The sequence below is a fragment of the Lichenostomus cassidix genome, chromosome 1, assembly GCF_008360975.1.
Source record: "Lichenostomus cassidix isolate B80296 chromosome 1, HeHo_3.0, whole genome shotgun sequence".
Classification (NCBI taxonomy): domain Eukaryota; kingdom Metazoa; phylum Chordata; class Aves; order Passeriformes; family Meliphagidae; genus Lichenostomus; species Lichenostomus cassidix.
The window spans coordinates 88356356-88368591 of NC_139479.1; the positions used below are offsets into that span (position 1 = coordinate 88356356).

The 12236-nt window shown below is 39.9% G+C and overlaps 1 protein-coding gene across 1 annotated transcript in view; it reads left to right on the forward strand.

The window, feature by feature from the left end:
- MAN1A2 (mannosidase alpha class 1A member 2) overlaps positions 1-12236 on the forward strand; it is a 131306-nt gene extending 119070 nt beyond the window's left edge. Inside the window, exons 12-13 of the mRNA XM_085069543.1 lie at positions 4902-5017; positions 7539-12236. Of these exons, the coding sequence (XP_084925669.1) occupies positions 4902-5017; positions 7539-7671 (249 nt within the window). The 3' untranslated portion in view covers positions 7672-12236. The remainder of the gene's footprint in view (positions 1-4901; positions 5018-7538) is intronic.

Below are 12236 nucleotides of genomic sequence, written 5' to 3' on the forward strand. Positions count from 1 at the left end.
CAAATTGAGCATTGATAGTGAAATGGAGCGGAAGGACCTATGGCTCTCTGCCCTCATGAGACCTCACCTGCATCCAGATCTGGGGTCCTCAGCACAAGAAAGACATGGACCTGTTAGAGCAGGTTCTGGGGAGGAGCACAAATATGATCCAAGGGTGGGTGCAGCTCTACAAAGACAGGCTGAAAGAGCTGGGGTTGTTCAGCCTGGGGAAGGGAAGGCTCCGGGGAGACCACATTGCAGCCTTCTAGTACCTAAAAAGAGGGTTTATAAAAAGGAGTGAGATGGTGTTTTTGTATGGGCAGATAGTGACAGGACAAGAGGCAATGGTTTTAAACTGAAAGAGGACAGATTAATATTAGATGTTAGGAAGAAATTCTTTACTGAGAGGGGTTTGATGTGCTGGAACAGGTTGTCTAGAGAAGCTGTAGATGTAAGTGTTCAAGGCCAGGTTGGATGGAGCCCTGAGCAACCTGGTCTAGGCAGTGGCATCCCTGCCCATGGTGGTGAGGTTGGAACTAGATGGTCTTTAAGGTCCTTTACAACCCAAGCCATTCTGTGATTCTCCTTAGGGATGTAGAGTAGACAGAAAAGAGCCAGACATAGGTTGGAGGTAAAAGAAACATGGTTTCACAGTTTCATGGGCTAGAAGCTGAGTACGACAGCTGGTGAAGAAACAGGCACAGTTTTTATGGGCATGTTGTTGGCACAGTCAAGTCACATATGCCATAAAAAACACCCTCAGAGAAACTGAGAGAGTTGGGGTCCAATCTAGAGGCACCTCAAATTTTATTTCTAAGGAACATAGGTCCACTTTGACCTCCCTGCATGTTACAGGTGCTGAAATTTCACTTTGTGTCATTTTTGAGTCAAGACATATATTTGGCAGGAGTACACTGTTGCATATTCTCCTGTTCTGTTCTGTATTTGAATAAAGGAAATTAGAATATTCACTACTTCTGGTATTTTGTTCTATTATTTATTTACTCTTGCTGTTAAAAAAAACATGTTTTATTTGCCATTTGAATTTGCCTAGTTTCAGCTCTCAATCACTGGATTTTCCTATGACTTCCTATTCCATTTTAAAATGTCTTTTCCCCCATATTTTCCTTCCAAAGAATTTTCTTAGATTGTAATAAGCTTACTACTGACTCTACTGAAGATGCTAAACAAATGGTATTGTCTCTCACTGTGAAACATTTTCTCCAAATGCTTGCACCTGCATTAGTTCTGTAAAAATGAATTTTAGAATTGCATATTCCAGTTTTGACTTTAGGCAAAAAAAAAAAAATAGCCTGTGCAAAAATAAAACTATGTCCCTGTTACTGTTTCCCTGTTTACTGTCCCTGTGTGTGCATCTGCCACAATGTCGTAGCAGGAACTCAGACTGAATTATCTTACATGGCTGTGGAAGTCTTTGAAGTGCCTCTATCTTCCAAAGGTTGTCTCTACCTCCCAGGCTAGCCTGGGTCAGCTGTTACACAGTCTTGATGACTAGATTTAGGTTTATGTGCCTGGTTTCATGAAACTCATTTTGTTTGGCACCCAGTTACCAGCAGATTGCACTGTCTGCTGTTATTAACGTATGTCATTTTAGCCACCAGCAGTGTTGCAGTGATTGATAAAACTTCAGACTGCTTCTTGTGGGTCTCTGTGAGAAGCAGCTCTATTTTGTGATGATTTTGCATTGCCAGTTCTTTCTTAGAGCACCATCAGTCAGTTTTAAATTGAATTACATTGATATGGTGTAGTGTTGCCTTGTCTTCCCATAACATCTTAAAGTGCCATGTCAATTGCCTTGGAAGCTTTTAAGTTTATTACAGCTCTGCAGTTGCCTTTATTTGTCAAATTTGTAGCTCTCAAAGAATGAAATCAAGCTTGCGACCAAGATATTTTTCTATAAACCCATGCTGATTGGTGTCAATTATCCTTTAATTCTTCTATGTATTTCCATGTGTTTCTGTAATTGATTGGAACTAATGGCAGGTATGCCATCCTAAAATTATTCAGTCTGCCAGTGCCTCGTAGTGGGAGCATTTCCTTAATACCCTTCCAGTCATCTTGGAGCTTCCTTGTATTCTGGAGTGCAATAAATTTGGCATCCTTTTGTCAGGGAGACTGATCTCCAGCTCTGGAGTGGAAGTGTATCCGAGTGGCAAATCAGATGCCACTACACCAAGTACTCTGAGGTCTGTGTGAAGACAGAACACTGAAAATCTAAGTGGCTTTTAAGCAGCTTGTCTATGCCACCAAGCTTTTTAGCCAGTGTTCTGTACACCTCTAAATCAAGGACAAATTATTTGTTCATATTTTAAAATGTTCTATTTGGATGAGTAGCTGTAAAGCAATCTTTGTGAGGCTTTTTTCCCTGTACAGTTCATTACTACCTGTACTGTCTAGAGCTCTGATCAACTAGGGTTAATTCTTCACCTATTCTGAGTGCAAGTCTAGCCAGTCTGTCTTTGCAAGGAGAAATGTCTGAAGATACAAGGTTACTTGGTAATTGTAAAGAAAAAAAAAAAAGGAAATGTAGATCATACATTTTCATTCTCCCGGCTTGCAAGCCTTTTGGCTTCACCAGTGTTGCACTTAGTTACCCAAGCATGAGACCTCTGCAGCACAGAGCAGGATCTCAGTGCTATCCATTATCTACAGTTTCCAAAATAAGCAAGTTTCTTTATTTCCTGCCTATAAAGCAAAAGTGCTTTGTGTCTTGTTTATTTCTATAACACCTGCCTAGCAGCTGTAGGGGAGGAACATGCAAATGCATTATTTCTACAGAAGTTGGCGAAGCAATTAATTTTTTTCTCTCCTTTGTTGCTGCTTGTTTTGTTTGTTTATTTTAGTTTGTTTTTTGGGGCAGGGTGGTGTTGGGGTTTTTTGTTTTGTTGATGTTGTTGTCTGGCTGCCATGGGGTAGTTAGTGTGCAAGATGTGCAGGAGCATGCAGATGAAGAAATTGTCATACATTTGGTACTGTTGGGTTAGATGTGTCACATACACCTTTCTCTCCAGACTGTTGAGAAAACCTGGCCAACCCAAATCTCAGCATATGATTAGTCTCAGTGTAGCCCTAGCCTGCACCAGTAACCAAATCTGAAAATAATTTATCCAGATGCTTTCTCCTTTAAGATTCAAGTCCCAACAAAAATGGATCATTTCCATCCAAACTTGGAGAAAGCTGTGCTTGAGATAAGGAGTTACAGCAAGAAGTAGATTTTGCCAAGAAAGACTGTACCTTTCTTGGCATGAGCTCAGGCTCCAGAGACACAGCCATTCCAGTAACACCCTTTGCCAGTCTTTCCTCTTGTTTCTTTAAAAACCTTGTTTTTCAGAAATTTGAAAGAACTTTGTACAGTCTGGATTATTCTTTGCTCCATGAACAGTTTCACATTTCCACGGGGTAAGAGTGTATTCTAGGAGGAGGTCAGCTGTAGTACCTCATGTGCTGTGACTTACTGTCCTAGGTATCTTGCTCAACTTTTTACTTCTGATTTCAGTGACAGCATCTGCCAGCATTCTTTGTGCATTTGTCCAGTGGAAAATTCCTCTTTGTCTCCCAGTACTTCTAGTATGCAAAGGCAATAGTGAGGTCCTTGAAGAGTTAATTTTGATTGAATCTGTTCTCTGTGCATAAAAAGGGCATCATTCAAAACTTATTTGCTCCCCTGCCTTGACTCCCCTCAGCATCTGTTGAGTATAACTAGCAAAAATGAGAATTAACGAAAATCTGGGCCTAAAGCACCATGTGGAGAGGAGCTTCACACAGTCTGTCGGGCTGAATCATGGATTACTGAACTACAGGTAGCTACGTTCAGTCATTGGTAATGACAGACATCCCGAGACAAACATTTTCCTTCATCCCTGCTTCTTTTCTGTCCCTGCATGAATCTATTAAAAGAGTTGGTGTCTGCTGAGGAAGCACAGTCAAAGCAGCAGGGAAGCACAAATAACCTGTGAATCATTTCAGAGTCGTTTCTTCAGAGCCAGTTTTAATGGCTGATATCCTTGTGTGCTGGAAGGTCGTGTGTGTGAGTGGAATAATGAAAGTGTAGGCGAGAGGTGCTTTGAGCTAGTAACGCTTTCTTTCCAGTCTCCTCCTTTTCCATTGTGCTTTTTGCAGTACTGTGTTGGAGCTGGGGGGAGGATCCATTGGTCCCTTCCTCCATGGAATGTGTATGGATTTAAACTTCATGCTTTAAAGATAAAGAGCTCTGCTGCAGTCCAGCACACAAGCTGACTTGGGTTTCAACTGTACAGAGGGGCAGGGGAGAATAGCATATGTAGGAGATGGAAATGTGGGGAGAAAGCAGCAGCTAGAAGAGTCTATAGGATAAAATCAACTGTCCATAAAGATGAGTACAGTATTTTATTCCTACTTTCAGTAAGTCTCTGTGACTAGCTACTAGTCAAAGAATTGCTATAACTCTTCAGACTCTTGCAACTCCAAAATCCAGGGATGTTTATTACCTTCCTGTGCACATCATAGCACAAATTGCATTGATTTACTGATGGGTGTTCCACTCAGTGTTACCTATGAGGAGCCAAATGAGCTCAGAGAAAAAGTCTACAGAGTCTTTGTCATGTCATCAATATCAGGCAACAGTAAATACCCAGGAAAGAAAGTGTTCTTCCCCAGGATACTTTCTTAGCATGTAGCAGTTTGCCAAATGTGGTGTCATTAATAACCCTGGAGAGGTGCTACTTCTGTATGTGTCCAGTCTTCTTTTTATCTTTTTTCAGCATAAACTGTTCATGTCCATAGCATCCTCCAGCAAAGAGATTCACAGCAGAATAATACAGCATGGAAAGAACCACCTTCTTTGTTGATCAAGCCTGATGCTTTAAAATTTCCAAATTTTGTTCTACAATTAAATTCCCTGTCTTTTCCCTTCCTTTTTGCAGGCAATTGACAAGTACTGCCGAGTTAGTGGTGGCTTTTCTGGTGTCAAGGATGTCTATTCCTCATCTCCGACATATGATGACGTACAGCAGAGCTTTTTCCTTGCTGAAACTTTGAAGTAAGTCTTTTTCCTTCCTGCATCTTTCTGTAAAAGCTACCATCTAAATTCTAGAAGAATGTAGTGGCTCAACAGGTAGCTGATGGAGGCAAAGACTAATTTTGAGTATTAAGAGCAGAAGATGGAACAGGGAGAAAGCTGGTCCTGAAAATGACAGTTTCTGTGCCTAATTCAGGCATCACAGCATGATTCACGGGGAAGAAGGGGCTCCAAGTTTATAATGTGTATGGGGATACTTGTGGTTATTCTATATTTCTGCTGGCTCTTTACCAAATTCCTCTAGGTAATCAAAATACTTTGTTACCCTGTGTTACCATTGTAAAAAGAAAGACAGCCACTGCTACCTCCTCTGTTGTCTTCTTCAATTTTGTTTAATTTAGTCCTTCAAGTTCATTTTCTGGAGACTAAAAGCTGTGGTCCCAAAGAGACAGGCAGCAGTTTCAAACAGGTCAGGTCAGAGAAACAGTATCTCTCCAGCAGCTGATGTTATATGATTGATCTGCCTTTAAAAGCCAAATGAGAGAATGAAATCTGCTCCTAAGGGACATCTGTGGTGACAAGGCTGACTTTTGATGTATCACCAGAATCCTGTCTGCATCTTAAATAATCACAAGGAGATCTGAAAATTCACTGATGCATCATTCAGTAACTGGATATGCTATAGTGCAAGCATTGCAGAAGGTAGCAGTTCAAGGAAAGAACTCAGAAATTTTTACAGACTTTTGATTTGGAGCATTTTCTGCTTGTGGGACAAAACAAAGGTTGAAGAGCTGGATATTAGATGTTTTTGACATTGGTGCAACTGGCATAGCCAAACCAGAAATTGGTTTAATATTGAGATAAAATAGAGAACATAAAGTAAAGCAAGATAGTCCAAATGAAAATAAAGACAGAAGGGTTGGGTGTTATGTCACGAGGAAAATGAAGATGTTCCTCAGAAGAGGGGCATAAAATGTGTCTTATGGAATACCTGCTATAATCTTTTCTGCTATTGATGATTACTTCTGCATCTTCGTTCCTCTCAAATTCAAAATTGATAACTGTCCCAAATGCTTTGTTGCTGCTAAGGTATGTCAATTAATTGAAGACACAGAGCAAATTATGAGAGTTTTGAGCAGTACCTGGCATGAAGGTACCTGCTGAGTGGGAAGGAGCAAGATGTAGAAATAGTTTGCTTAAGTTATTCAATGGAAAAATGTGAATCAGATGAGGAAGGTGAATTTGAGTAAGATGAAACATTGCTGCTGTGGTGAGAAAGAGCTTGGAGTGCTGCAGCAGGAGAGAGCGAGGCAGAAGTATTGAGGAAAGGAAGGACCTGATGCTTTAAAGACAAATGAAGAATGTGGAGAAGGAGACAAGATATGTGTGACAAAACTGAATCATGTCTGCAAGAAATTTTTATCTGTAAACAGTAAATTGATGAGGAAGGAAAGAAAAAGTAGAGCTTCACTGACTGGATTGTGGATAGGGCTGGCAAATAAAGGCAGTGGGAGAATTGATCAGGCAGTGACACAAGACTGTAAGCAGCACACACTGCCAGTGTCTGATGGAGGGAGAGCCAAGGAACATCAGAACAAGTGTGCACACTGGGGATGTGGCAGAGTCCACTAATGGGAATGACACCCTTTCCTTGTCAAGTGCAGCAAGAGCTGTCTTTTTCTGGGTGGCAGGAAAGCAAGCAGGAGCTGAGGGATCCTGTACACCCACGCTCTTGCACTTGCACTCACAGTCAGGTTTTCTGTAACAAGGCAAATGTCTTTTGAGCTTTAGCAGTTGTGTTAGGAAACTCTGACAGATCCCTGCTACCAATATGTCCTACAGAGCATAGCACAGCCACATTCAAAAGTGTGCATTAAAAATAAAAGGAACAGCAGGTATTTTTTTTTCTGCATATGTCCATGAACCGTTATTTTGTTGCATGCTTCATGTCCTCTGCATTGTATTACAATGCACAACATCTATGAAACCCCTCTGCACAATCTATTGTCCCATTTCCTGTCACCAGAAGCTGAACTGTCTTCCAGAACAGTGATGACAAATCAGATACCTGCCGTGGTTCAGTGGCTTCTCTTGTGCTGTCATGAAATCTTTGGTTTGGATTAAAGAGGATTAGTCATTTCCAAGTGGGTTTACTCCATTAAGAAAAGTTTATTGACAACTTCTTATTTGCTCTCCTGACCCCCAAATACTTGTGATTGGTTTCAATACTTGTGATTGGTTTCTTGATGTGCGTTTTACACTGCAAGTCACTGAAGGGAGACTTGGAAAACAAAAGTTTCTTGGACGAATTAAAATGCTCTCTTTATAACAGCTTTTCATTGAAGGGGTTGATCAGAATGAAAATGACTCTTCAGATCATCCTAATAGGGAAGGTTGTGTGTGTGCTATACAAAGATTGAAAGCAAGTAATTTGTTTATAGCTGTAGCTGCCGAACTGTGGGGCCTGAAACTGCTCTGCTGCCCCTGCCTGCCTGTGCTCTGCTTTAATACCTGTGTTTTTCCTCTCTGTCTTGATATCTAGGTATTTGTATCTGCTTTTCTCCAATGATGATCTTCTACCATTAGACAACTGGGTTTTTAACACAGAAGCTCATCCTCTGCCTGTTTTACATTTAGCCAACACCACACTGTCAGGAAATCCTGCATATCGATAAGAACAGCTCTATGAAGAAGAAGAGAGACTGTTTTCAGCTCTGTTTTGTTTACATGGACCACTTGAGACTTTAAGCAGGAGAGGAGACAGACAGACACACTTGGTAAACCTAGACCCCTGAGTCAAACAAGTATTGGCATGGGAAATGAAGCTCTTCAACATATAAATAAGTTAAAAGTTCTGTTTTGTACACGACCAAAACACGCGAGCGTGATTTTTGCAAGACGGAGACTTCACGCGCTTTGAACCCTGGCAAGACATGGAATCTACTGATAACATTGATGCAGCAGCACAAGGAAGAAGAGGCTTTCCCATCAGGGAGAGGAACTTGCTGCTTGCTGTTGCAAGGAGCAACACAGTCACCTCTTCAGATCGGGTGGGTTCCAAATGCCTAGGTTTTCTTTTTCTTTCTTCTTTTTTTTTTTTTTTTTAATGATGGCATGAACAAAGCGACAACAAAAAGCAACACCACTGCACCAGCAGCATCAGGATTTGAATTTCTTTCTGTACCTGTCTGAATTTTCAAAGGAGCATCTGTTTGTCCAGACTAGCAGCCATTCTCAGAGCCCCTAAACTGTTAGAGCTAAACTCTAAAGTATAAAAAGTATTGCCTTCTATTTTCCCTTTTCAAAGTAACGCTTGTATCTTATATCCAGAAAGAAAAAGCAATTATTAAGCATTTGGTTTGTCATTCACTGTCAGCAGAGTGGGCTTAGTTCCTTTGGCAAGCTTAGTCAGAGTCTGGAGCATATCAGAGGAGTAGGAAGGAACCTAAGTTTCCCTTCATCACAAATTATGTCACATTAAAAAAACTATTCTCTTCTGAGTCCTGGTTCTTTTAGCTAAATAAACAGAGATGACAACATGAGAATGAGAGTCTCATGATTTATATAGGAGGATACAGTATATGGAGCTAAAAGAAGCTCCCCTTGAACTAAGCAGCAAGAGTTTGGTCCTTTGTATTTTTCTGTGCAATCTGGATTTTTCCCAGAAGTTATATTTCGTTATTTGGATTCTAATCATGGAACCTTCTTTACAGGTATATATATGTGTCTGACAGAAGACTAAAACTGCCTTTGATTTACTTTACAAAACTTGCTTTCCTTCTGGGTGCTCCAGTACAAATCCAGCATGATCTTTGGAAACAGAATAACATCTCTTACATGTGACTGGAAAAAGAAACTGAAAAGTCTCTTATTTTGTTAATTTATGATGCTGCTACCTGCATGGGGTTTTTCTCAAGTACTTCATGACTGGGCTGGACAGTATCACTTAAATTGCTAAAAAAAGTTTCATCTTTCCAGTTTTGTCTTTCTCAATTTTTGTTACTGTTGTTCAGCACCCTTACAGCTCAAATTAATCTTTTTATTCCCCTATATAGCTCTCAAAACTTTTTGCCATGTTTATTGGCCCTTTTGCTGAAAAACAGCTTTTAGGTGCTGGTTTCCCTCCTAATTAGTGCACAGGCTGAGTCTTTAAAAAATCTTGATGATGTTTTTGTACTGAAGCAAGTGGAAGAACTCTTCAGTGGGCTTCAGTGGGCTACAGTGGTACAGCATCAGATCTAATGAGAGTGAGTGCTATTTTTCCCCCTGAAAAAGGTTTTTATATGAATTTTTATATAAAAAAATTCTTGTCATATTTTAATACATCTGACTGTAGAGTTTCCCCCCAAAATTATTCTTCATTCATCTGTGACACTAACTTAGACATAGAAATCAGCATATGATCTAAGTAAAAATGCTATCAGATGCTTTTTTCCAAACAGTTACTTTAGTTTAAGAGAAAGAAAACATGAAGCTTGGGAAAAGTTCCAGTCTCAATGTTTGTACCTTAATACAATTTATTTTGTTACTGTAATTTGCAGCAGTATCTTAAAAACAATTTGAGAACTTATAAAGTAATTGATACTGTAAGTAATACTGATTTCAGTAATTGTTTATTTAAAATTAGAAGTAGCTTAATAAATGGATTCTTCTACTGGTCCCACATTAATTTATTTTTCTAATTATTATTCAGTGACTTACTGAAGAACTAGTAATTTTTCATTTTCCAAAGTTCAGATATGTTGTGTTTTCAAATTGTTTTTCTGATCCTGTGAGAATTGTTATTAGTTTAAAACTGCACTCGATTGCCTTATTCTCCTAAATCTCTCTGGGTATAAAGGAGAAAGAGAAAAAGCAGACTCTTCTTGTAAAAAAAATAAATATGGAAAAAGTAATAACAGCACTTTCTGGCCCGTACACCCGTCCCCATACACCTCCTGATAAATGCAGATGTAGAATGGCTGCCAGTCTGTTCAGAGAAAGGTCAAGGACAGAATTCTGGAGTCCCAGAAACAGCAAACTTCTTATCATTGCTGCTCCTCCTCCATCCCCCTCTTGTGAACTAAAGAGTGACCCTTCAAATTTAACTTCTCCATGAGTCCCAGTGGGTTAACTTACTGCCACAAGAATGCCTGAATTGAGGACTAAGCCATTTCATCTTGTGGGATGGTGTTTTTCTCAAAGCAGATGTACAGTACTGCTATTTCTTCTCTGTGTAGATAAGCAGCAGGTACCAAATAGAGGACACTTGTTTATCATTTTCCAGTTACCCCAACAACAGTCAGTTTATACTCCATCACTCTTTAAAATACCAACTATCTTTTTCCTCCAGAAGCTAATGATGTGCAGAGTCTATCAAAGATAATGCATTTTAAGGACTAATTGCTGTGTCTTTCATAAATTTCATCCTGAGATTTCCTAGATCATTCAGAGTTTGGAGGTAGTGGGTTCTGGGTGAGGTATGTGCTTAATTACCAAGCACCACAGATGCTGAAACTTCTGACTGTTGTGATGTGTCCTCGTTCTGAGTCCTTCACAGAAAAGTAGGTTCTGATCTGCAGAATGGCATTATGTGCAACCCAAAGTTCAGACTGTTTTCCCTCTGGGTACGTAAGGTACAGTAGAATATTACCATTTTCATTTTGTTGCTGCTGTCTTACTTTCTTAAAGATAAGAGTGTAAATTTAAGCACAAAAATGACTTTTTAGTCCTAGTTGTTTCTGAGTCTTGCACTGTACTCTCTAACAAAACAATCCTCATTTTCTTTAGGTAGCTGTCCCATTTTACAATTTCTACAGTACCCTCTCCCCTTACAGAATGAAATAAAAACCAGAAAATCATGTACATTTTTGGCACACTGCATTTGGGCAAGAGCCTGGAAATCCCAGAATTGTCAATTTCCTGTTTGCATGCAGTCAAAACAAGGATGTATGGTTCTTTTCCTAATCCAAGCCTCAAACTTGCCTGTTGGTCAGGATCTGCCAGCAGTATAATTTTTTGTAACAATTAGAGCTTGACTTTTCAAAGAGGCCAGATTTCTGCAGCTTCCATTAACAGCCCTGGAGCTGTGTGTGTCCTGCAGTCGAGAAGTCAACTTCTTAGCTTTGTCCTCCAAATAAAACAAAATCTTTGAATGATATTCTGAGTGTTAATTTTGCTGCACAATATAGTCCTTAAAATTGAATGTTCAAGAAAAGTATAGAAAACAGCCAAGTGCTGTGAAGTAGAAGGAAAAGCAGGTGGTTCCATGTGCCAGTCACACCTTTGCTGTTCTTTCAGCTCTCTGCTCCAAATCTGTGGATCACTGTGTTCTAACTCCCAAACACTGGAATATTCCCACCCAGTATTCTACAAGATTTGAATGTTCCCTGGGTTCTGAAAAGTGACAATAATTGCACACTCCCTGTAATACCATCCTTTAGAGGTTGGAGGTGGACCCTCTAAGCAAAGCCCTGTTGGGCTGTTTATGATCCCCTCTTCCATCCCTGGGAAAATGGCATTCCAAACCTTCATAACACAACTCTCCTTTGTGTGAACAGAGGTTGATAGCATTAACACTTGAAAGAATCAGCAGTGTGATGGCACCCACAGATGGTGAGGCAGTCTACGTTTTAAGGGCTCTGTTAATGGGCATTTAGAAAATTGATCCTGATATTTACACTAATTTTTAAGGGGACAAATAAGAAAAAGGCTTCTTGACATCAGAGAAGAATGAAAGCAAGCTCTTGATCCACACTGTAGCTGGGAGATTGGTTCACCCTAAGACATCCCTATTTCACTCCTTGAATTTCGAGAAACAGTCTTCTGACTCAAGAGTTTGGGTTGCCATACACAGAGGAAACCCAGGCTCTTTTACAAGTTGTGTGTGTACAACTGCAGCAGAGATGATAAGCACGAGCTGCTTCAGCTGTCAGCGCCTTCTAACAAACTGCTCTGTAATTGCCCAGCAAAGTTGGGAACCACCAAAGTGGGAGGAGACAGCCTGACTTGTTACGGTGAATTGTTGCCTTTAATCCTAATCGCTTGGTGGAAGTTGGATTTGCATTCTGCCTTTATTCTTGCTTTGTCTAAAACTGACAGATTATTTTTTCCTCCAAAATAATAAAAGGGCAAAAGTCTTATCTTCTGATGTGGAAACCTTCTGCCTCTGACCTGGAATCCTGCATATGTACTTTTTACAGATTAAAAAATAATATTGTATATAAAAAAGATTGAATAAAGAATGTCTTTAAGTGAAAAA